The 25191-nt window shown below is 32.4% G+C and overlaps 2 protein-coding genes across 3 annotated transcripts; both read right to left on the bottom strand.

Annotated features, from left to right (window-relative positions):
• Positions 1–769: 769 nt before the first annotated feature.
• LOC118043561 (uncharacterized) lies at positions 770–11366 on the bottom strand. 2 transcript variants are annotated; one of them, XM_035051579.2, is made up of 5 exons: positions 9550–11366; positions 9315–9392; positions 8900–9105; positions 1882–2105; positions 770–1549 (listed from the first exon to the last, which is right to left on the bottom strand). In XM_035051579.2, exons 1-5 carry the CDS (start codon positions 10643–10645, stop codon positions 895–897), a joined length of 2259 nt encoding a protein of 752 aa, XP_034907470.1. In that variant the 5' UTR covers positions 10646–11366; the 3' UTR covers positions 770–894. The 2 variants fall into 2 exon arrangements, with proteins under 2 accessions (XP_034907470.1, XP_034907468.1); XM_035051577.2 differs by having other exon boundaries at positions 8900–9114; positions 9550–11365.
• Positions 11367–19733: 8367 nt separating this feature from the next.
• LOC118043560 (type I inositol polyphosphate 5-phosphatase 5) lies at positions 19734–25191 on the bottom strand. Its single transcript, XM_073410340.1, has 9 exons — positions 25123–25191; positions 24830–24926; positions 23161–23219; positions 22904–23034; positions 22146–22725; positions 21577–21770; positions 21375–21483; positions 20738–20886; positions 19734–20650 (listed from the first exon to the last, which is right to left on the bottom strand). The coding sequence occupies exons 1-9, from the start codon at positions 25189–25191 to the stop codon at positions 20428–20430; spliced, it is 1611 nt and encodes a 536-aa protein (XP_073266441.1). The 3' UTR covers positions 19734–20427.

Raw genomic sequence — 25191 nt, 5'->3', positions numbered from 1 at the left:
TTTTCGAGTTAAATAATAAAAACATTTTTTTAGTATTAGTAGAATTTTTTGCAGTTTTTTTATACAATCACCTATTTTTGCAATAATGTAAATACATAAAAAAAATTGGTTTTAAAAAATAAACTTATTAAATCTATTTAGATTTATAATTTTGATAGCTAGAATAACAAATTTATTTGGATCGATTTAATATATTATAATTTTAGTATTTTTTAAAAATTTATTTTAATATTTTTTTACAGCTATTTGGTCTATCCTTTCACCTATTAAGTTATCTAAATCGCATTAAATTAATATTCATATAGTTTAATATGAAATTAGAGTGTGGTAAAAATTCATGTCAGGATCTACTTGAAACCATACGATGTTGTAATCCGTTCAGCTGTACCTTCTCTCTTGCAAGGCTGATTAAATTTTCAAAGGAGTTAACGGGGAACTGTCCGTACTGTAAAAAAGATAGGCATCATTCACTCCCCACATTTGCAAGGAGTTCCCTTAACAGCAAAACGCAGGTAATGAAGAATTCTGATAAAAATATTAAAAAATATATTAATTTAAAATAATAATAAAAAAAAACATTCAAAAAGCCTCGCCAAGTTGAGGCAATGAACTTGATTAACCTTCACTTTCTTTTAGCACCCTCAACCAAGGTGAGGCAACTTGGAACTTGGCAGAAACAGCAGAAAAAAGAAGTTGCAAGCAGTCAACAGCTTCAACTACAGAACAGTGTTGCTAGGAGCTTAACAACAAGCGCTTCTCCAGTTGCAAATTTACTCCAAAACAAGAAATATTCCATTCCTTCTCAAAAGCGCTTTGAAACCACTTTGCATTTTTACAAGTTTCTATTTCCAACCACAAACTTAGAAGTGCTTATATGTTCTAATTACATAATAGTTAACACCTAAGGGGCCTGCAATTCAAGTACGCTACTCGAGCTGCTTCAGTTTTCTGTCTGATGTCCTCGTACATTTTCAATGAAGCCTCAGAAAATTTGTTCAGTCTATCAAGAACCTTTGTCAAACTGGCGTGTATGCAGTACATGTTCGAGGCCACATCATCATCCCTGTCATTCTCTTTCCCCCCTGATTCTCCATTATTTACATCAACAACTTTCTCTTCCTTGTGCAACTGCTCTTCTTGTTGCTCCATTAGGTGGTACAAATCAGATAAGAGGGTTTTGATGGCATTATTAAGTTCCTCAGATGGCAAACCTTTGATCCCAGCTGACCAATCACGACATAGAACAAATAAAGGTGGTGCCAAGAGTTGGCGAGGGGAGAGTGACCTCCTACCCTTGGAACGCTCCTGTGGTTGCAGGATGCAATTTTGCAGCCACCCATTTAGAGCTTCCACATAGGATGCATGGCTGTTAACCCAGTTTGCAAAGCCTAAGCCAAAGCATTCAACCTCCTCCTGGAGCTGACCCATAATCTGCCTACGGGTGTTTCCTTGTGGAGTTCCTGTTATACTCCTTGAATGGTATGCTAATGAGATTGTGATGTACTGAGCATGGTGGCATTCAAGCATGGTCTTCCACATCCTGATCAACCTGCATAGGCTCACTGGTCATTAATATATTAACGAGAATAGAGATTAATCAACACATTTAGTTCATAATGAATCTCAAGAGTTACACATCTTAAGATAACAAGAGATGCGGCTACAGTAAAGCTCCATGCTTAACTATATTGGGAGGTATTTAAGAGTGTGATAGTGATTGCTTTTCAAAATAATTTTTGCTAAAAATACATCAAAATAATATATTTTTATTTATTTTTAAAAAATTATTTTTGACATCAACACTTTAAAACAATCTAAAAACACAAAAATAATTTAAAGCAAAAAAAAAAAAAGGCTCTAAAAAATTAAATGCATACTTACCCTTGAATTAATTCTAGAAGTTGCGGCTGCAACTCTTCATCTCTCATTTTCTCAATCCGCTTTGATATTGAATCTACAGAGTGAATTGCCACTCTTATGCGTGAATGTAAATCCTTTACAACTGCACGGGTTTTATCAATCACATTAGCACTTTGATCTTTGGCAAACTGGTGTCTAAGCTGGTCACACCTCCGATCATACTCTCTCCTGATAGATTCACTGGCCTATAGAGACAGAATTGTCAGTGAGATTTACATAAAAGAGGCAGCAGTAAACTTGGAACAGCCTTAATAACTAAGAAACTATCAAGGATAGCTAAGAGCGTCCACACTCGTGCTCTTTAAATTTTAGCTAAATTTCAACTAAAATAGTTTAAAATATCATTTTAGCTAGCTAGATAAAAAAAAAAAATCATTACATTCATGCTCTCTAAATCTAGCTACACTAACTCAAACTTTCTAACTACTTGTTATGAGCAGTAGAATTATACGACCCATAGATAAAAGTCACACAGCAAAGATAGTTCCCAGTAACATCACAAACTTTCCAGCTACTTGTTATGAACAGTAGCATTATATGACCCGTAGACAAAAGTCACACGGCAAAGATAGTTCCCAGCAATATCACAGAGTTGACAATGAAAATATTGAGAATGTGTTTGTAAAATATGCACTTGGAATAAAATCCTTCCATAAAACCTATATCCTTCCCTTTTTAGGATGAAACATTCATTTTTAGTAGACAAAGAAAATATATGGACAACTGATAAATCAGGAAAATTAAACTAACAGAAGCAAAGTCATTAGACTCATAACACCGTCTAAAATAAAAGAGTCGTTGAACAGTTCAACATGCCTTTAAATGATTAAACAGCAAGGATACCTCAATGACTAGCATCGTCACTTGTCAGTATTTTTGGCGTAATTGGTTAATCCAAGGTTGGTTTCATTTGAATTGAGAAAAGAAAAAATGGTAAACACTAACGTCACTTCTAATGCGGTTTTAGAGAGCAGTACATTTACACAAAGCTGCAAATTCTTGAGCATAACAAAAAGAATGCAGAGATTCTGAAAATCATAAGTTGTAGGAGCCAACTGCCTCAATAAGAAGCTGTGACATTGCCCATGCTTCATTTGCTACAGTCTTCTTTTTAGTTGCAAACTCAATAAGCTGATCAAAATTAGACTTCAACAAGTTTTGTTAACAATCTCGAACATTAAACAAAAGGGACCCAATAACCATCCAACTTCAACAACTATACCAAAAGATTACACCTTTAACAATGGTTGGTGAACTTAAGAAAGAGGAATTGATAATAACAGAAGAGACCCAGTACTTGAATCACAAAAAAAAAAAAAAAAAAACCAGAACACCTAGTTTGACTAACTTATCATGAACACTACCGTATCTCAGAGATCTTTCCTGTACTTTATTACAAATCTTTTTGGAAGCAACTGGTACAAAAATCAAATGAAGTTAATCACCTACCAATTTTCAGGTGGATTACATTGAAATGATACAGCCCAGATTGTTCTTCCTACCCTATCAAAAAATCCTAGTTTTTTAACTATCTAATCTAGTTGATCGACACAGTAAATGATGCTAATTCGACCCAAATTGCTCTTCCTACCCTAGGCTAACCATTTTACAAGTTCTAGCTATTTCAATTAGAACCAAACAAATTCTCTCAATTTCAGGTAAAAAAATTAACAAATTGATAAACTAGGAGTGATTTTTTGCCTCCAGGCTGACACCAAAACCAACACCCAACGAGCACCAAAGCTTCCATAGTAAACCCTTTCCCTCTTCATTTTGCTAGAATAACTAGCCAAGTAGAGAGCAATGATGCTTTGCTTTTTTTCACTTTCACTAGCTATTATAGCTTAGGATTGGGTTTGGCTAGCATGAGTGTGGATCCTCTAAGTCAACCCAATCTTCAAGACAGATGCAGCCACAGTGGATACAGACACTCTTGTGTCTATCTCTCTCATAATTGAAAGAAATTAGTGCCAAGTTAGCCATTCTTCTTGGCCTCATCTAAACTGCTCTGTAATAACAATTGGCTGACAGATTTCAGATTATATTTGTGACATTTGAAAAAGGGTTAGGTCGGGTGTATACTATGGCAAACCCCAATTTTTTTTTTTTTTTTTTGGGGGGGGCCTTAATTTATGCACACTTAAGCATGCACAAACATAATTCTCAAACAATAATGCTTAGAATTGTGCACAAGGCTTGGTCTATCAGGGAGGTCACCTTTCGAAAAACAGCATTCTCTGGTGGGAGAGCACCAAATTCCTTCAAGACATCTGAACAGTAGCTCAGACACATATAAGAATGCGACCCCGAAGGATTCACATGTTGTAAGTTATAGAGAACTAGAGTTCAGATAATAACTTGCTATTACAACTCCAAGGTGTGCATGGGTTGTTAAATGATACCACATACACATATATAGTGATGATTTGAAGGAAACAATGGAAGATCCTAACTGCCACAGAAATGATTGTCCAAGTCCCCAAGAGGCTCCTATCAAATAATCATCTATTTTAATTGCCTTAACAGTATACTAAGCCTCCCCTTAACTGCCTAGCTTGACGTCATCCCCAGAGACAATGCAATTACATTTATAGTACGTATCAACAGTCTCACCTATCAACATTGTAGAGTGTTGTTAAACTAATAACAGTTCAGAGCTATTCCAATGTGAAGATGTTAAAAGAGTGGGAGATTAAATCCAAACTACCTGGGCACAACCAACTGGTAAGCGGATTAGTCATTTGCATCCACTTTTTTTCATCATGCAGACCACACTCCTTTTTTTTTTTTTTTTTTATAAGCTGCAGACCACACTCCTTTCCAACCAGATGAATAAAAGTAGTTCATAGACTGATACAAAGGCCCACGGGCAAGATGCAATGAGGCTTGCTCACCCCAAGCCCATTAACCAATTAACCAAAAACCTAAACGGCGTGGCAATAGCAAAGGCGTGATTCAATGTGGATTGGAACAGTTAAATTATGTCTTTGCCCTTAAAAAAAAATAGTGTAACTGGCCGTGATGTAAAATGATCTTTTTACGTGGTTCATTTGTCATTCTTCTAAAATTGTTAGGATGTATCTTGTCATTTCACAATTCTTTTGTACAATAAAATTACTTGAACACCCTTAAAAAGCAAAAAAAAAAAAAAAAAAAAACTTAACTATAGTCTAGGGACACTTTTGGTGTAATGACCCAATTACCCTTGGAAACAAAATTCTCAGTGCATGGGTTCAGGTATTTTTTTGTAATATTTATTTGATCCTAGGGGCAATATTGTAATTTAAATAATAGAATAAAACAAAAAAAGCTATCGACACGTGTTGCATGCGACTATACCACCTTCGGGCAGCGAGTGCAATTGACTTTAGTGGTAAAAATTGTTATTATGTAACATCATTTGATTTGTCTCGACATCCTCTTCCTTCACGAGTGGTGCGACACTGGTTGTATTTTCTTTTTTTCCCTTCATTTCTCTTTTCAACTCAATTTGCGTGTAGCTCCTCCTTACAAAATTCATAGCAGCCCTTAATTTTCTTTTTTCCTTCAGATTTAGTCCGTATTCTTCTAATTGCAATTTTTTTATTTGAAAAATTATTTCAAATTAAAAATTCTTTTCAATTTAATCCACCTTCACTTTTTTCATCTCTCAAATTTAACGCTCATTCTTTTGATTGCTAATTTTTTTTATTTAGGATGGTTTATAAAATTAATATTTTTTTTCCGATTTTATCCTCCATTATTTTTCCATTGGGTTTTATCCTTATTTTTTTTATTGTTATTTGCTCTGACAAGTTTTTTAGATTGATTTTTTTCTTCTCAAATTTACCCTTCAACATTAAATTGATTGGAGATTGAACCTTTTGATTTAAGGATTATGATTTTGAAATATTAACCCAAATTTAGAAGATTCACCTAGGTTTGATTGGTTCAGACATAAAGATGCTTATTTTATGTTATTAAATTAATTAAACTTATTAAACTCAGTCTACTCAATGACCGAAGTCTCGAATTTCTTTTACTTCTTTAGAAATCTCAGCATCACCTTAACTTTGTTCTTTTTATGTCCGAAAATTTTGGCATGGCTCATGGCGTTGCACTAGCCACTGATATAAGTTAAATTTAATTTTTTTCTATTTTCAGCTTTCGATATTTGTTTCATTATAATTAGGCTTTTTAATTTATTTTGATATGGGCTCTATAGTTTTATCACAATCTCACACCTCATATCGTGGGTTTCACAAGTTCACCATTGTTAGCTCAGGTCGATCCAATATGCCTGCTGTCTCAATATTTTTTTTCAAAAAAAATATATCGTCGAATATATCACCATTTCAATATTTTAAAAGTGTTTCAGCCATTAAACATCAAATTTTTGACTTCCTAACATCATAACATTATTTTATGTTGAAAAAAATAACCAGTCCGTGGCGTTGCGCAGGCCAAAAGGCTAGTTTAGACTAAGGTCTCCAATTGCCACAAAATAGACTATAAAGCCCAACCCACACCTTGCCCAGCCTAGTAAGAAGTCTCTGGGATCAATGATCAATGGAGGAGGGCCAGAGGTTAAGCCACATCTTTTTAGACTGCAATGGTGATTTGGCCATAATCCAAAAGAGGAAAAAGGAGCTAGACAGAACCAGAAAATTGATGGTAAACCAGGCTCTACATAGAGAACCACTAAACCCACAAACGTGACCCCTTTGGCCTTATGCCAGCTTCCTTCACCAGCTTCATCTCCTATACCATTCAAAATCCACCTCATAGAACGTTCGAGGGCAGACAGAAATTGCTCCCATCAAAAGCCCACATCTGAGAATCCTAACAATAAGCTACCTAGATCAAGACCTCTCAGACATGCACAACAGCCATACATATATCAACCTAAAACTGCAACAACTTATCACAGTCAAAACACCATTCAAATAGCCCTTCAAGGTGGAGGAGCCCAAGTGTAATGGATGAGTTTATTTTGAAAACAACAAGAAGAACTGGAAACATTTATAGTATTCAGGAGGGGGAAACTGTAGGTCCTACTTCCTAGGGACAAAAGCAGGGGTTAGACCAAGGAAAAAGGTGGAGGTGGGCAGAGGCGGAGGCAAGGGGGGGCAAGCAGGGGCCCGGGCCCCCCCAAGACATTTTAAAACTTTTCGTTAGGTAATTAAATTAAGTGTGAGCTGGAAGTGTTAATTTTCCCTTGCCAAACAGGATTGCTTTTTAAATTTTATCTTTGCATTTGTTCTGTCTTCCGGGTGGTTGCGTTCCGTGTATGGTTCCTTTCATTAACCAGACACTCACAAATTATTTTCCAAGTCATTTATAATAAATTTATTTTATTTTTATGTTAAAAAAAATAAAAATGACATGACAAAATTTGATTGATAGAATTTTTTATTTTAAAAAGATGACCTTATTAACAATAATTAAATGTAACTTCACTTTTAATTTTTTATTTACTCTTGACCGAAGTGAATAGAAAAAAATATAAGGTCATTACCTTATGTAGCCCTAATATAAATATTGCAGCCAATAAAAACACAAATTATGAACAAAATTTTTCTATAAAAAGATTGAAGTAGAGCCACCGATTAATTTATCTTTTATCAAATAAAACAAGGTAACTTAAATTTAAAATCTATTTTTGTTTTATTTTGAGATGTTTGTTAATAATTTGATGAGTTTTTTTTATATATATAATTCTACCATTTTTGTCTTTTTTTTCCTCAAATCTGCTAGTTCTACCAATTGTGTTTTTAAATTCTTGTTATGGTGATTTTTTTAATTAATTAGATATATTTTATTGTTTTGTTTTGATTATGCTTAGATTTTTTTATATGTTTTGTTTTAAGCAAAGCCACCAAAATAACCAATTTTTTCTCACGATATATGTTTTGATTTTAGAACATGTCATCCAATCATGTACCCAATCATTCAAAGTTAAAAAACATGTCATTGATTACTGATTTATGTCAAAGATTGGTTGAAACAGAAAAATCAATAATTTATCTGCTAGTTGACAAGTTGATTTGATTTATTTTGATTTTTCCTGTTTTGACAACAACTATTGAACGAATTTTTTCAGAGATAAAGATTGTTAAAATAAGACTTCGCAATCGGATGAAAAATGATTTTCTTGTAAATTATTTGATTGTCTATATATAAAAAAAATTGCTGAAAGATTCATAATTGATATGATAATCAATGATTTCTATTTTATGAAAGAACAACGAGCACAATTAAAATAAACATGTAAGTTATTTAATATATATAAAGACCAACAACATTAAAGTAATGGATATATTATGAAGATGAAATTAACTTCATTGTTTTGACTCAATTTAGTATTACTCCAAACCTTTTATATTATAATAAAGTCATTATATATTTATAGTAAGTTATCTGAATAAAACTAAATTATACAGGTTTTGTTTTACAACTAATATATAATAAATTAAAACAAATATATATTTTGTTATATTAAATTTGGCCCCTTCTAATAAATAATTCTAGTTCCGCCCCTGGAGGTGGGAGGGCGAGACAAAGCCATCGGAGGGAGAAGAGGTGCAGGGGTGGAGAGGAAAATTACAAAAGACATTTTCCTATGAAAAAAGAAGATTGAGTAACTTGTAGTGATCTTTGAAGCATCTGTCTGTCATATTCAATCCATTCTTCTCTACCTATTTACTATCGATAGAGTAACACAATTTTCCTTTAGATATACTACTCTATGAACATATATTTACGAAAATTGTCATATGCATTCAAATGATTTTCTACGTCACACAATAAAGATTCTATGAGGTAATCAGCATCTAATTATGGAAACATGCCCATAAAAATTTGATATGATATGAACACCTTAAATTGATATGCCCTGAACATTGTCAAAACACATTTTCATGTATGATAAACTACAAACAAAGTCAAGACGATCAAGAAGAAAGAAATTGTATGCAAGAAGAAAGGCTTAAAAAAGTACCTTTATTTCATCATAGAGTTTTCTTTCCCATGCATACAGTCTGTCAAGGGTGGAGGAATGACTCCCTGCAATCATGCAGAACTCTTCAACAAAATCACTACCACTATCTGAGGCATCATCTTTTGTTGCCGTGACAAGAGGATTTCTTGATGAAGATGACCTTGAAGATGTTGTCCGTTTCCATGTAATGATCTTAGTCATATGTTCTACAGGTTCTACAAAAGCATCGGAGATTCAACATAATGGGAATAAATATGAGAAACAAATTAAGAGAGTTGTTTATGTCATCAAAATCACCACAGGTTCTACTAGACAATTCGTGAATTCTTCCTCAATATTAGACCTAAAGATTGAATTGTCCCACAAAAACGAAAAACTCCTAAACATTGACTCACAGAACAGAAGCTAATCTTACCATGAGAAACAAGTGCAGTCTTTCCTCGACAACAAACAAATTTTACAGCCACCAAAATTGCTGAGGCAGATGACCCTCCTATGAGAATTGGACTTGTTACACAACGATTGCAGAAATGTTCAATAACTGGAAAAAAAAAAAAAAAAAAGCACCAACAAGCATCCATGGCACTGGAATTGCTGTGGACAAACAAACATGCCAACTGTAACTCAGCCATGTAAAGTCAGAAGTAAACCTTTTGCCTCAGAATATCCAACCCTGATATTGTTTGCCTCAAGCATTCTGGAGACCTCCTTCCCAGATTCAGATGCTCTAAAGAAGCGATGCTCTATATCCTTTACGCTTGCAAGAAAATCCTTAGCTCTATGCGTAATGAACTCCGATGGATCCTCTCTTTCTGTAGACAAATTGTTCACTGCTACTGCTTTCTCTCTCTTTGAACCTGATTGTTCAAGAGTGGAAACACTAGCATTTTGCCCCTCTTCTACATGCCTCACTTGACCAACAAACGCTTGTCTACTAGAACCTTCAACTCCTCTCAATTTAAACGAGGGGGCAGTGCCTTTCACTCTAGAATTATAACTGCCATTTTGAGTTAATGAATTACCAGAACTTTCAACCCCTTTTTGCTCCACACCAGGCGTCAGAGTTTCTTCATGTACTTGACTCTTTCCATCTAAACCAGCTTTTGTCCATTTTCCTTTTGCATCTACCACACTTTGTTCAACACCAACCCTTTCACCCCTAAACTCACTCCACTCACTCATATTATCAAAATCAATATCCAACTCACTATGCCTAACAAATCTAAAACTCTCACCATTATCACTTGGATCAAAAAAATCCCATGAACCAGCTAACTCAAAAGGAGGAGGCGGCGGCGGCGGCATTGGCATAGAGAAGCCCAATGTCTCATCCTCTACAAAACCACCACTATTATTCAAATTAAACTTAACAGTCACTGCATTACCACCTCCACCAGCTCTCATATAACTCATGTTCATCACTGGTGGTGAAATAGGACTCTCAAAGTGCAATGGTGAATCTGAGACCTCTGCATTGTGAGAGGGAGAGGGAGAGAGGTACGAGGAATGTGATGGAGACTTGTCAAGCTCAGTAGCTGAGGTTGTTGACAGAGAAGACTCTATCAAAACCTCTGCTTCAGCGAATCGTCGGAGAGCTACACCAATGTTTTTAAGAGAGTTTATGTAAGAAACATGAGCTGCTGCAAGATTGTACCTTGAATCAATCGCTAGCTTTATGAACTTCCTCCGTTCCTTGCACAGAGCCAAAGGTTCAGTTTTGTCTACTTTGGAGCCGGCAGAACCCATTTTTGAGCCAAAATATTAAAACCCAGTTCATAAAATTAACTCCATTTCTCAAGCCTGTCAACAGAATCTCTTCAAATGAGGCAATGGCTTCCACATAAACCAAACTTTGCACTAGAAATGCAACACGGTATCTAAGAACCACACTTGGAAAGACCCAAGAATCTAAGGAAGCGAAAGACACAGAGGGAACATGAAAAAGCTAACCTTTCACCTTAAAACCACACAGCCTTGGTCAAGAAATAGAGCAAAAACAGAAAAAAACTTTTCCAAGCCACAAGAACACAAAAGGGTTTTACTCCAAGAAACGAAAAACCCGCTTGAATAAAGCTTTAATTACAAGATTGGAGACAAGACCCGGGCAATGAAAAACGAAAATGAAGAAGAAAAATTTCAACTTACTTTTCTTAAGGAAGAAAACAAAACAGGGTAATACCAGAGACGAGTAGTTGTTTTATAGGAAAGAGGAGTAGTTGGGAAGTCATAAAAATCAAGCCATTAACAGAAACCTGAAAGATTATTATTGAAAGCAATGAATGCAAGTAAGGCCCTGAAGCGTATCAGTCACAGAACTTCAAAAAGGGTAGATTTTGTACAGTAAGAATGAGAGAGAGAAACAAACTGAAATGATGAAAAATGCACAAAAAGCAAATACAGAGAGCGAGGAATCTGCAAAAGCTGATACAGGGAAGAAGAGAAGGCAAGCCTCGTTTTGTGTGCTTAAGAGTAGTACTAGTGGTGGTAAAAAGAAAACCAAGGCTATAGGTGGTATAGATTAGTCCTCAAAAACTAATTTTATTTCAATTGAATTCACAAATTTTCAGGAACGAATTCCATCCAAATTTTGTATTTTTTTTTAAAAAACAATTATATCAATTACATTTAATTTAAAATTTTTAATTTTTTTTATTAAAAAAAAGTGAAGAGTTTGGATAGAATATTTACTTTGGGATTTTTTAATATTTAAAGATTTAATTAAGAATAAAGCTTGATGGTAGTATCATTTACTATTTTATTTTATTTATTTATAGGTTTACACAAGAAAAAAAACCTACTAGATATTCTTGATAAGTCCACAAATAAACTTTGGTTTTAATTGCAGTTTCAATGTTTCAAAAATTTTCAATTGAGTCTCTCCATCCATTTTTATTTTCATCCAAATTTTACTTTACAAAGAAATGACTTTTTTTTTTTTTTAGGAAAAGTAGTTTTCTATTAAAAATTTGTGGAAAGATGGAATGAAAAACTAAAATGGAATTCCTTGAATTTTTAAGCATTCAGATAAAAATATTTTTCATTTTTTTTAGAGTGTTCTTTTAAAATGTTAGTTATAATTGTTTTTAAAAATACTTTTTACTTAGAAATATATTAAAATAATATATTTTTTATTTTTTAAAAATTATTTTTAATACCAGCGCATCAAAATGATTTTAAAAAAATAAAAAATATTAATTTAAAATAAAAAATAAAAAAAATCAATTTTTTTCAAAAATATTTTTAAAATACAAAAATAAATAGGATCTTAATCCCAATAAAATCCATAGTTGGGGACATTTTTAAGTTTTTCTAAAACTATTTATTTATTTTTAATGAATAAAAATAAATTAAAATATTTTTTTTTAATTTTTAATATCAATATATTAAAATTTTTAATAAAATATTTTTTATATAAATTTAATTTAAAAATAGATCCAACTACCCGTATTTTCTTGCTTTTTATTGGAAAATGTGAAGTATATTAACGGAATTACCCTTAGATTTTCCCGAGGAACTTTCTAACGGCTCCTTAAAAAACCGGTTTTTAGGGAATTGTCTCACCTTTTCCTTGTGAAACATATATTGGTATTGAAAAACTATGCTCTATTTCAGATACAATTTGATTTCTTTTAAGGAAATTCTATGGTGCTTTTTGGCAGGAGCGAGAGATTAGTCATTAGGGCATCATATGCCCATTTTTTGCAGTAAAATCATGGCGGATAGTTTTATCTTAAAAAGTGGATACATCATGCACTCCACGAGTCACTAGACATGGATTGAAGGTAGTAATCTTAAAAATTTTTTTTTTTTTTTTTTTTGCCTATTTGTTGCTTAGGTTTTTGTTGGGTTCATTTGACTAGCTAATAATAATGGGTCTCAAAATACATAAGAAGTAATTTATTTTTGGTGAAAAAATGGGTATAAAGATGGGTTCATCCCCACAAATCTAAAAAGAACTGACCGCAACTATATCGGGCTTGAAGTTAAGGAGGTATTTAAAAATGTAGTTATAATTTTTTTAAAAAAATTCCACTTAAAAATACATTAAAATAATTTTTTTATTTAAAAAAAATTAATTTTGACATCAACGAATCAAAATGATTTAAAAATATAAAAAAATATATTAATTTAAAGTAAAAAAATCATATTTTTAAAAAAATATTTTTAAAATATAAAAACAAAAGCTAGGTTTATTACTCATAATACTGTTAAAAACACAGTGTGCTGTTATTTTAAGGATCTAGTGGCTGAATATTCAAGAACATAGAATAAAAAAGAAAAAAAAGTGACTGTCTAAATGTTCATTGCTGTTTTTTTTTTTTTTTTTTTTTTTTTAATTGGGACAGAATCTTTAATGAACAGGAAAGTTGTCCGGGGGCATGGAATGTCATTTAGCAATTGATGGCTTTATTGTTCTGCTCATTTTCAATCGCGGCGTTTTGCATAAATTTATTAGCTCCTCAGAACATGTTCAAAAGGAGGGGATGGGTCCTCGGCAAATAAGCCAAAAATATATTATTTTAAAATTTTAAAAAAGAAAAAGGAAAAAAAAAGTTTGATGACACTTGTTATGCACGTGGTGTACATGCATTCTGCTAGACACCTATGTAAAAGTTTAAGACCTATAATCCACTTCTTGTGTTTGATAATGGATGCTTGAGTAATTAAAAATTAATTATTAATATAATCATTGACATCAAACACTAAAAACTCATTTGATCCACGGTTTCTAACAATTAGGGGACTGCAACAGTATGTAAATAAGATAAACTAAATTAATTCTATTCAAATATTTTCTTTTGGTTTGATCAGTTTCATAAAAATAAAAATTATAATAAAAACTAAATAAATAAGGTATCTGTGTACGCACGGGGATTCACGATTTGTTTGTAGTTTTGGTTGGTGTAGTTTCTTAAACTTATCTTTTGCATTTTATTTGGAGATATAAGTGATGAGAATTAAAAAAAAAGAAGAAAAAAAGAAGAAGGAAGGTATTAAATGAAAATGAAAAGGAAAAGGAAAGGAATGATATAATATTTTCTCTTCGTATGAAAAGATTTTTTACTTGTAATGGATGCTTGGGTAACATCCCTTCGGCTTCTGATTATTTACCTTTCTGTCATTCCTTTTTCTCGTCTTTTCCTTCCCAATTTTGATCCCCTGCAAATAAAACTTATAGATCAAGATAATTCAAGGGAGTTCCTCGCATATATAACTATAAGATTGATCCCCATGAAACCCAAAAGGCATTGCTTTTTCTTTTTTTTTAAAAGAAAAATAAAAGGTCTACTTTATATGATATAATCGAAACTAAGTTTATATTTTTAGTAGAATCAAGCTTGAACTTTAAGCAGCTAATGAGAAATATGTGCTCTTGAATTTAAAAAATAATATAAATTATATTATGAATATCATCTAAAAACTTAAGTTATTGGATTGAGATGATTCTTTTATAATTTTTTCTTGTTGAAAACATTTGCCTTTTTTTAAAATATTTGCTAATTATATCATTATTTGGAGGACAAAACATTATAATTTTTTTTTAATCGAGCTTGTTCGAGTTAGCTTACATTTTAATTAATTTTTTAAGGTCTTGAAGTTAACGATCATATAAGTCTCTAGTAATTCTAAGATTTATAACACTCGAATTAGTGATCTTTAGAAAATAAATTCAATACTTGATCAATTAAGCTATATTTCTTAAAATTAAGACTCGAATAACTTTATTAGATTTATTTTGTAGTTATAGTTATGCTTTTGGCTTATCTATAAAAGAAAATTATTAGTATCACAAATATAAGTTGTTTGAACTTCGAAGTGTTTTAATTGTTAAAATGATGAGTTTGATTTGAAGATAAACTAATGAAAAATCGCAAAATAAACAAACATGAAAAGTTAGAAGGTATTTTTGAATTTTCATGCATTGTAGAACTTAGAAGACCCCCAAGGCCTCAACAATTTATGCAGCAAGCATCTAATTAAAAGTAATTAGCTTATGTCTCTACGCTAGAAAACAATATGGGATGCAATATTTGCAATGACAAGGAAACTATGAGTCCATCGCTGCAATCACAGGCGCCGCCTTAAGCTCGCCAGAATATTTCCCCGGACATGACTGAAAGAAAACCCTACCACCACTGAACTGCGATCTGTAGAATCATCCATAGACATGCTTCATTTCCCAACTTCAAAAGAGAAAAAAGGTATCCACTAAAGTGTGACAGTATGGATGCGCCCTTTGATTCTCTTTCTTTTGTTCTTGTTGCGGGATAATGTTTGTGAACAAACCAAGGTCCCGTTTTGTGGATCCATCCGCGTCCTGTCTCGAGTCCTCTTTGAGATGTTTGAGCTGCTCCTTTGTAAAAAGAAGTCGTTGCCTGCCCTCCATGCTTGACACTTTTTACCAAAAAGAGAAAAGGTAAAGTTAAGAAAGAAAATGACTTACACTGTAGTCTGCAGACTAATCAAGGTTTTCGTATTCAGATTTTGTTTATTCCCTTGTTTTTCATTGATGCCAAAGCAGTCTTTTCTTTTAATCTTTAAGACGTAGGGGTGAGCATTTCCGGTTCGGTCCGGTTTTCTTCTAAAAAAATAACCAAATCAAATATTTTTTTTTTGAAAAAAAAAAACCGAAACCGGTTCAAACCGACCAGTTTCGGTTCGGTTTGGTTCGGTTAATTAAAGAGAAAAACCGGAAAAACCAGTTCAATTTTTTTGGCTTTTTTATAACTTTTGATGGGGTCATTTAAAAGGCTTGTAAATTTATAATCGATATAAAAAACCTATATTCATTGTTTTACTTTCCTTTACCAGGATTTATCTCAAATGACTGGAGAAATATTTTTAATTTGCACCCAGTGGTTTTCTCAAACCAATCAACTCTAATCAAAATCCAAAATAAAATTATACATCAAATAACACAAACCAAGAAAACAATGCCTCAGATAAAATTAAAGAAATACAATCTGCAGGAGTCCTTGAAATTGAAATAAAACGCATCAACTATCTCTCTCACGGCATTCACAAAAACAAAACAAAAGGAAAGATACTGTTGTTTTAATATTATTGTTAAGTAAACCAAATGCCTTCAACATTTTATTGCTTGTATTTTCTCAGAAACCAAGTGAGAAGAAACTGCAAAGAAAAAAACCAACTATTGAGGCGCGCAAGCATGGACATTAAAAGTGCATCTTGTTCTCTTGAATAGTTCACCTGAAAAGTTTAACAAAATAGGTTAATATAAACTGATAAAAACTAAAAAAAAAAAAATTAGAAATGAATAGAAAGCATCAAATTTTTCATCTGACTTGGAGAGGCAAAGAACTTGAAGGAACGACTGCTAGTTTTGATTTAGAGACAGATAATTGAGAGATGAAGATTTGATTGAGAGATTGAACAAGAGGGAGGGGGCGGTGGCTGGGTTTGCTAGGGTTGGAAGAATAAACTAAAAAGTAGATCTTTATATGGGAGAGATGAAGATCTAAACGAGAAATTGAACAAGAGAGAGGGGGGCGGTGGCTAGATTTGCTAGGGTTAGAACAAAAAACTACAAAGCAGATCTGTAGATGGGAGAGAATAGAGATGAAGATTTGATCAAGAGGGAGTGAGGGGGGCGGCGGCTAGGTTTGTTAGGTTAGAAGAAGAGACTGAAGGTGGGAGAGAATAGAGGAGATGAAGATTTAATCAGGAGGGAGTGAGGGGGGGCGGCGGCTAGGTTAGAAACTTAGAAGAAGAGACTGAAATGAGAACTGTAGATGGGTTTGGAAGGTATTTATAGTACTATTTTTTTTTATTTGAACCGGTTCGGTTCGGTTCAGGTTAACCGGTTCCTGCATTACAAAACCGAAAACCGAACCGAACCGGGATTTTTTCTAACTATTATAATCGGTTTAATCGGATTTTTTTTCCGGTTAGGTTTTTTCGGTTAATTTTTTTTCGGTTTTCTCGATTTATTCGGTTTTCCGGTTTTTTTGCACACCCCTATTAAGACGTACAGTTCATTCTGGAGCCCCTCCCAACAATTATCCTTTTCCGATGATGTTTCTATGTAAGCAAATTCTCTTTCTTTCCTTTTCTTCAATCCACTACCACATATATGATTTTCCTTTTCTTCAATGTACCCTTATATAAAGATGTGTATGAAATCGGAATTTACATTTTTATTTGTGATCATACCTGGCCTTATAGATTAGATATGAGCTGAATTAGTTATGGTTAGTTGAAGTTTTAATATAAAATATATCAAAAATACAGAATTTAATAAAAAAAATTTTATTATATATATATTTTTCTAATTTACATAGAATAATAAATCTTCTTTCGATCACTTAGGTTATGTTTGTTTCCCGAAAAGTAGTTTCCAGGAAACCATTTTCCAAACTTTCATGTGTTTGTTTGTCATTAGAAAAGTTGGTCAACAGAAAACACTTTCCGGTCAACGGAAAACACTTTCTAGTCAATAGAAAATACTTTCCGGTCAACGGAAAACACTTTCCAGTCAATTTCAGCCAAAGAAAAATTTGACTTGGTTTTCAGGAAAGTGTTTTCCCTTTAGGCTCCGTTTGTTTGCAGGAAAGTGGTTTTCTTTTGGAAAGTGAATTCCGGGAAAATATTTTTCGATGTTTGGCAGTATTATGGAAAATGAACTGGAAAATACTTTCCAGTGTTTGGTTGTGTTATGGAAAATGAACTGGAAAATAATTTATTAATGAATTAATTTTTTTTTCAAGTTTATTTGATATTTACAAAATATTTAATATAAAATATTTAATCACTTACAATAAAAAAAATAAAATCTAAAAAGTATTTATAATGATGAATTTTTTTTTATTATATCCTATATTCATACATAGCTTATTAAAATAATGAGGAACAAATCTTACAAATTAAAAAGTTGAATGAGAATGAAATTGAAAAAATATATAATTTCATAAATTATCTCAAATAAAATAAATAATAATCAAAATAATAGAGATCAAATCTAAATTTTTTTTTAAAAAATGAAAGATGAAGAAATTAAAATAATAATAATCAACATTTCATAAATTATTTCAAATAAAATAAGTAACAATCAAAAGAATGAGAACCAAATGTGATAGATAAATTTTTTTAATAAAAATATGATAAGGAAAAAGCAAATAGCAATTATAAAAATAAGGACCAAAGTTAATATAAAAATAAAATTTTAAGAGATGAAATTGAAAAATAAATATTCAAAACAAAATATATATACCAATCAAAAGTTTGAGGATTAAATTTAATATAATAACCAAATAATGACATTTCTAATTTTTTCACAACTTCCGGAAAGTGTTTTCCCCTCAAATTTTTCAGGAAAACACTTTCCTGAAAACCAAGCCAAATTTTCCTTTTTACTGGAAAGTGTTTTCCATTGACCAACTTGTGTTTATTTGCCAGCAGGAAAGTTGGTCAATGGAAAACACTTTCCGGTAAAAGGAAAATTTGGCTTGGTTTTCAGGAAAGTGTTATCCTGAAAAATTTGGGGGGAAAACACTTTCCGGAAGTTGTGAAAAAATTAGAAATGTCATTATTTGCTGATTATATTAAATTTAATCCTCAAACTTTTGATTGGTATATATATTTTGTTTTGAATATTTATTTTTCAATTTCATCTCTTAAAATTTTATTTTTATATTAACTTTGGTTCTTATTTTTGTAATTGCTATTTGCTTTTTCCTTATCATATTTTTATTAAAAAATTTTATCTATCAAATTTGGTCCTCATTTCTTTTGATTGTTACTTATTTTATTTGAAATAATTTATGAAATGTTGATTATTATTATTTTAATTTCTTCATCTTTCATTTTTTTTAAAATTTTTTAGATTTAATCTCTATTATTTTGATTATTATTTATTTTATTTGAGATAATTTATGAAACTATATATTTTTTTTTCAATTTCATTCTCATTCAACTTTTTTAATTTGTAAGATTTGTTCCTCATTATTTTAATAAGCTATGTATGAATATAAAATATAATAAAAAAAATTCATCATTATAAATACTTTTTAGATTTCATTTTTTTATTGTAAGTGATTAAATATTTTATATATATTAGATAAACTTGAAAAAAAAATTAATTCATTAATAAATTATTTTCCAATTCATTTTCCATAACACAACCAAACACTGGAAAGTGTTTTCCAGTTCATTTTCCATAACACTGTCAAATATCGGAAAATACTTTCCCCGAATTCACTTTCTAAAAAGAAACCACTTTCCTGCAAACAAACGGAGCGTTAAATATCTTTATATAGTTTAAACTATATCTAATATTTACTTATTTATTAATTGATTAAAGGTAATGTGTAGTTAGAATCAAAATATAATATTTTTAATATAATAAATAATTTTTAATATAAAGATCACATATATAATTATCAGGTAATTATTTTTATAGATACAAATACTTTCCCTATATGAAATTTTATGGGCTAGTTTAGTATACTTGACGTGAAACAAGCAACTATTTATTAGTTCATAAATGAAAAAACCAAATATATATTAGTCTAAATAATTTTAATTGATATCTAGTCTTAACGATATAAATCCTTGTAATTCTAACTATTTTATAATGTTATTTGTAAAATATTATTTTTGTTACGAAAATTTTGTCTTTACCAGAAATTTATCAATCAAACTTAATATAAATAAAAAATAAAAAAAATGTCTTTACATGTAAAAATATATATTTTACATAAATAATACTAGTGTGCTACATGCAACCACCTAGTTAGTTACATGTCATATACACCAGGCCAAGAAAATATCGATTGAGACGCTGATTCTTCTGCAAACATTCTCCCCTTGAATGATCAACTCTTGATATGTCCTCGGATATTTGGAACTGCAACTACGGATAACACCGACAATGAGTCTTGTAGCTGATTGGGCAACTATGAAGCTAGCAAAAGGCTAATTTTTATGGAAATCAACATAGAATAGAGGTTGGAGAGGCGTCTGGCAACCAATCAGGAGACTACTCAAGCTGCCGGTGCAGTGGAATTCATGAAGCAGCACTTGATGTAGCATATTGATGGGCAGATATATAGAAAACATGGACCTGAATCCAAATCCACCACAAGAGAACTAACGAGGAATGACTTCAATCTGGGATTTGGGATACGAGGAAGCAAATTAGATAGCCAACCGAGCATAAACAAAGCAATTGCTCTTTCTATGATTTTTCAACACTCTTGCTCTGCTCTTGCACAAAGAAATAGAAAGAAAAGCCTACGAAACATGTTTGAATTTGCAATAACGAGGGGATAGCTTCTTAAGGAATTCATTGGATCTGTTTTTCTTTTGCTTGTTCATGTGTTTAAACAAATCCTCGTTACACTAATATGTGAAGCGCAGTTAGTAATTTCCGAGTTATAACTCCTAGCCATTAATTTTCTCTATGTTGGCCGACTCTTCCAGAAAAATGACCCAAAAACAAGTAAGGTAAGAAAATAATACAAGTGGTTTCCTGAGAAACCTAATGAAATGTACAATTTGGTTTTCCATTAGAACTCATATAAGCTGTGCCTTTGTGGTATGCAGTTATCAAATTCCAGTTTTGCAGCAGCACATGAGTAACCTTTCCTGAACCTGTTGTTGGTTCTCTTCCTCATTTCCACCTCTGCTGCAAACACCGCACAAACTGGTCTGTGATCTGAAAATCTTGATTCTCCTCGAAAATAGGACAATTGTTCAATGCCATCACCGCGCCATAGTATCCTGTCACACCTGAAATGCGAACTTCAAGCAATAATTTTTGCTGTTTTTTCTACATTTTTAGTTTATACTGTTAATATTAGAAGAGTGAATGAATACCATGCTGGTGTTCGACGTTTCTTCTTGGATTTAACGTTTTCTCCAGCATAAGAATCTGAATTTTGTGTATACTTGTAAGTAGGAGCAAACGAGATCCTTCCTTCTTTGAACCCCTCAAAGACTCTCCCTGCTTCTCTCTCCATATTCAACTGAGGTCATTGCATTAAAAAAAAAGTTAAAAAAGTCAAATACTAATGAAAAATATCGCACTAAACTATATGCATAATCTTGGGATTCAATATTTTTTATTATTAAAAGGTTTATAATTAAGCAATCGTAATATCCCCACAGCATTGCATAATGCATAGTGATGATATGAAGCCAGCAAAACGGAAAACGACTAGCCACCAAGAACGATTTCTTTCTGTGACCTCTAGATATTTTGATATTCCTTCTAGAGTAAAAGGATAAAGATCAGTCCAATTGTTTCTTCAACCTTTGAATGGATGATCCAGCAATTAATCAATTACTGATTGAACATGACGTGTAGTTTCAGAAAGGAGTCAAGAAAAGGTGCCCAATGTAAAGGTTTCTACCAACAGTAAATTAATGGTGCAAGAACATTGAGTACAACGACAGACAAGCACTGCTTGCTTTTTTTTTTCAAGAGATTGAGAAATAGTTTTAAGCAACAAACCTGATCCTTCTCCAGCAGGGTGTCCCAGTCTTCATCCTCCAACAGAACCTTTGTTTCCTCATAACTCAAAGCTACTCTATAATTTAAATCTCCTAGCCAAATTATACGGCTGCAGTATTAAAAACAGAAGGCCGCAAATGGAAAGATCAGTAAACCTGCAGAAATGGAAAGGCAGAAAAATAATACAAAAAGTATAACATACTCATGATCAACTATTCTTTCTGTGGCTCTGCAAGGCCTATGTTGGCAAATCTTGGGGAATTGTGTGCTCTTGAGGATCTCAGCTACGTCGGCATTCCTCTTTTGCTCATCACCTTCCTTCTCACCAGAAGCCAGGTGACTGCACACGAAACAAAAGCTCGTTTGGTGCAATGACATGCTTATTGATATACATCCCTGCGATGTTGGTCCACATGAATCAAATTATTATACAGTCAAGATTTGATTCCATTAAAATAATACTTCATTCTCCTCCCCCGTATCTTTCCAAGTTCAAGCCTCTCAAACTATTAGTCTGTGTGCCATTTTGTTAAATCAAAATTACCAAGCTTACGAACACATGATAATATCAAGAAATTTCGATGACAGTTGTCCAACTAGTACAATAGGGAGGGTTGGATGAAGATGGAAAATTCTGTTTTCTTTCCTGTAATTTATGATGGAGCTCCAAGAAAATGATTGAAGCAACTTTCATATTGCAATTTGGTCCAGCTATTCTTGGCCAAGGAAACTCAGTTCAAGGATGAAATATGCCTACTACACTCAGCTTACCTTGTTGCCTAGACGACCCATTATTCCTCTGCCAACAGAATCTACCCTGAGATGACCGATGTGAGGAACCAATTCCTTTCTAACCCACACCGAGAGAAAAATTCCAACCATTTGCTTTCTTGCAATAAGGTTATAGGTCCTGTCGGTCAGTGAGGAAGGGAAGGAGGGTATATCAGGCATATAGAGCATGCCATCGGCGGAGCTGTACGGACGAAAACGATCTGTTTCCTTTGCTGAGTCTAGTTTGTGGATGGGGTCCCTAAGCTTTCTTTCTCCCTGCCTGTCTCGTGTTTGGGACTCCTCCTGACAATTGCAGATCTTGAGAAGGCTACTATCTGCTCTGTAATTTTTGCCAAGGACTTTCAGTGAAGGCTTGTGAAATAAGTTATGTGACCTCGAGTCTTTATTATCGTTGCTGTTCAGACCTCTTGAACCATGACTCGAGTCAGAAGAATAGTTTGTAGAATCATGCAGTGGTTTGTTAAGTGCTTGGCTTATCAGGGTTAGCCATCTTGCTGCAGGTTCATTATCTTCAATCACCAATACATTTCCAGCATTGAGTGGAACAATTTCCTGAAACCTGAGGAGGATGAACTTTAGACAAGTTGCACCAAATAGATCTCATCTCAATGATTCCGAATCAGAAAATAACACAAAGAAAGAATGTATTGATGACTCCAATGGGAGTTGTCATCAAATTAAATTGCATGTTTGCCATAGAAAAAAAGCTAAAGAGCTTATTAATGTGTTTATCATACCCACAGACATAAATATCCGCAGATCCCTGAACCTGCAAGAAATCTTCAAGGTTGAGGTCAGGGTTGGGTGCCTTGCCTCCCACATTCCATGTTGCAACAGATATCCTGCAGAAATCCAACCACAACTCTTTCTATAAGATATGCACGGACAACATGAGTCTGATAAAAAAGCAGCAGAAGTTAGTAAAAGAAATATTTACTCAATCAAGAAATGACAAGAATCCACACCTAAATTCTTTAATTTCTGTTTCTGGTGCCATAGAGTGATCAAAGTTTGATAAGTTTAGGCCTTCAATCCCTGGACTATTCCGTCTTTCTGCAAGTAGATAAGAAATACCAAACACCATGGTTTACTTTTCGAGCAAATCCTGAATTTAAAATCATGGTTTTCCTGTGATAAGGACTGGAAGATCACTATCATACATGAAAAATTTCCCCGTATCACCATTTTCTACTCTTTAGTTTACAAATATCTAGCCAATGATCAAAATTCATTAATGTTAGGTTAGCTACGAAGAAAGTGAAAGAAGAGATAAGGCTAACTTGGAGAGGTGTGTTTGGTATCGCGATTGCTGTTGTAGTTGTGGTTTTAAAAAAAATGTTTTATAAAAAATATTTTTAGTTGAGGTTGGTTTGAAAAATATATATTTGGTTAAAAATGTAGTTAAAATTAAGGTTGAACAAAAAATAGTTTAATGTGTTTGGTTAAAAAAATGTTTTTCAAATTGAGATTATAAAATAATTAATATATATTAATGATTTTTAATTTAAATATTGTAGATTTAACTACTGTTATTATATCATGAAATAAATAATATTGATATCAAATATTTTTTATTATTCTATTAAACTATGTGCAATGTCATTACATACGAAATCTATCCAACAAGGACTATATTTTTCATGGTTTCTTAAGTGCACAACAGCAAAAACTGAATTTTTTAATTTATGTAGTGTTATTAAATAATAAAGAATGTGATATTTTTATTATTGGAATTGCGATCAAATTCCACAAATGCTACATCATCATGCAATATCTTTCTAATTTATGTAGTATTATTAAATAATATTAAATACTAGTTTTTCGAGTAAAACATAATTTTTTTTTAAAAAATTTACAATTTCATTATGTACAAAATCATTCGACAAGAACTACAGTTTTCATGATTTTTTGAGCGTGCAATAAAATTAGGTAAATTATTATCAGGAATAAAATTAAGATTAATGTATGAGTAAATTTAATTCACTTTAAACTATATATTTTTTAAAATATTATTCACGATTAACTGCACTGGTTTTTCGGGAAAAAAAGAACTAAACTTTTCTCATTAGTTTTTTTTTTTTTTATAAAAAAACTAAACATTGAACAACGGAGCTAAAAATAACCACAAGTGCGGCTGGGCAACAAAAATCAATGGGCCCTACCAAGTAAAATCAGCTTTGTTTTCTTTACCAAACATTAAAATATATGGTTGTGGGTGAGGTTCACCAACAGCCACACAACCAAACAACATCTTATTTAGATGTGCATGTGGCTTCCACTCATCACATGTAAGATTCAATAAAAAGTGACAACCCTAGCCAGCTACTATCAATGTAATATATACAAGTTTTCTTTCAATTGATTTTATGGCACCGGAAATAAAATACGATGCATCTAACGTATATAGCATGGAAAATATGGGTAAATACTAAAACATCTTTCACTTTTATAAAAACCTGTGTAACTTTTTCTCATCAGGGGGGATGGCTCTATGAATGTTTTCTTCCTTCCTGCAATCTTCTTTTCCACATCTACCCACCAAACCCAGATAAAAAAATCACGTTAATGCATGCAGACATGAAGCATATTCATGCATCTTATATATGCATGAATCGAATATATATATATGCATGTATATGATTCTGTCAGAAAGAGAAGAATACCAAGAGAAATACCAGTGCCATCTGATCCAACTACATCATCATCATTGGAAGCATTTCTATTGATCCATTTTGAACTGAAAATCTTTGGAATAATAGACTGCAACAAAAGAATTGTTGAAGGCAACAAAAAACGTTAAACCTTTATTCTAGTTTGCTCAAAGACTTGGAGAATTAATGAACAAGAGCAATGTATTATGACAGGGAACAAGCTTAAGAAGATCAACAAATAACAATCAAATACAAGGAACCAAAAAAAAAAAAAAAAAGAGAAGAAATAATGAAAGAAACCATACCGTCCTTTTCTTTTCAATCTTGACAGAATCATCAGAGGTGACATTGCTAGGGCTTTTGGCTTTGTTCAT

This window comes from Populus alba, chromosome 7 (assembly GCF_005239225.2).
Source record: "Populus alba chromosome 7, ASM523922v2, whole genome shotgun sequence".
NCBI lineage: Eukaryota > Viridiplantae > Streptophyta > Magnoliopsida > Malpighiales > Salicaceae > Populus > Populus alba.
The sequence above is the reverse complement of the archived record's forward strand: the minus strand, read 5'-3'. Positions and strand labels throughout refer to the sequence as shown.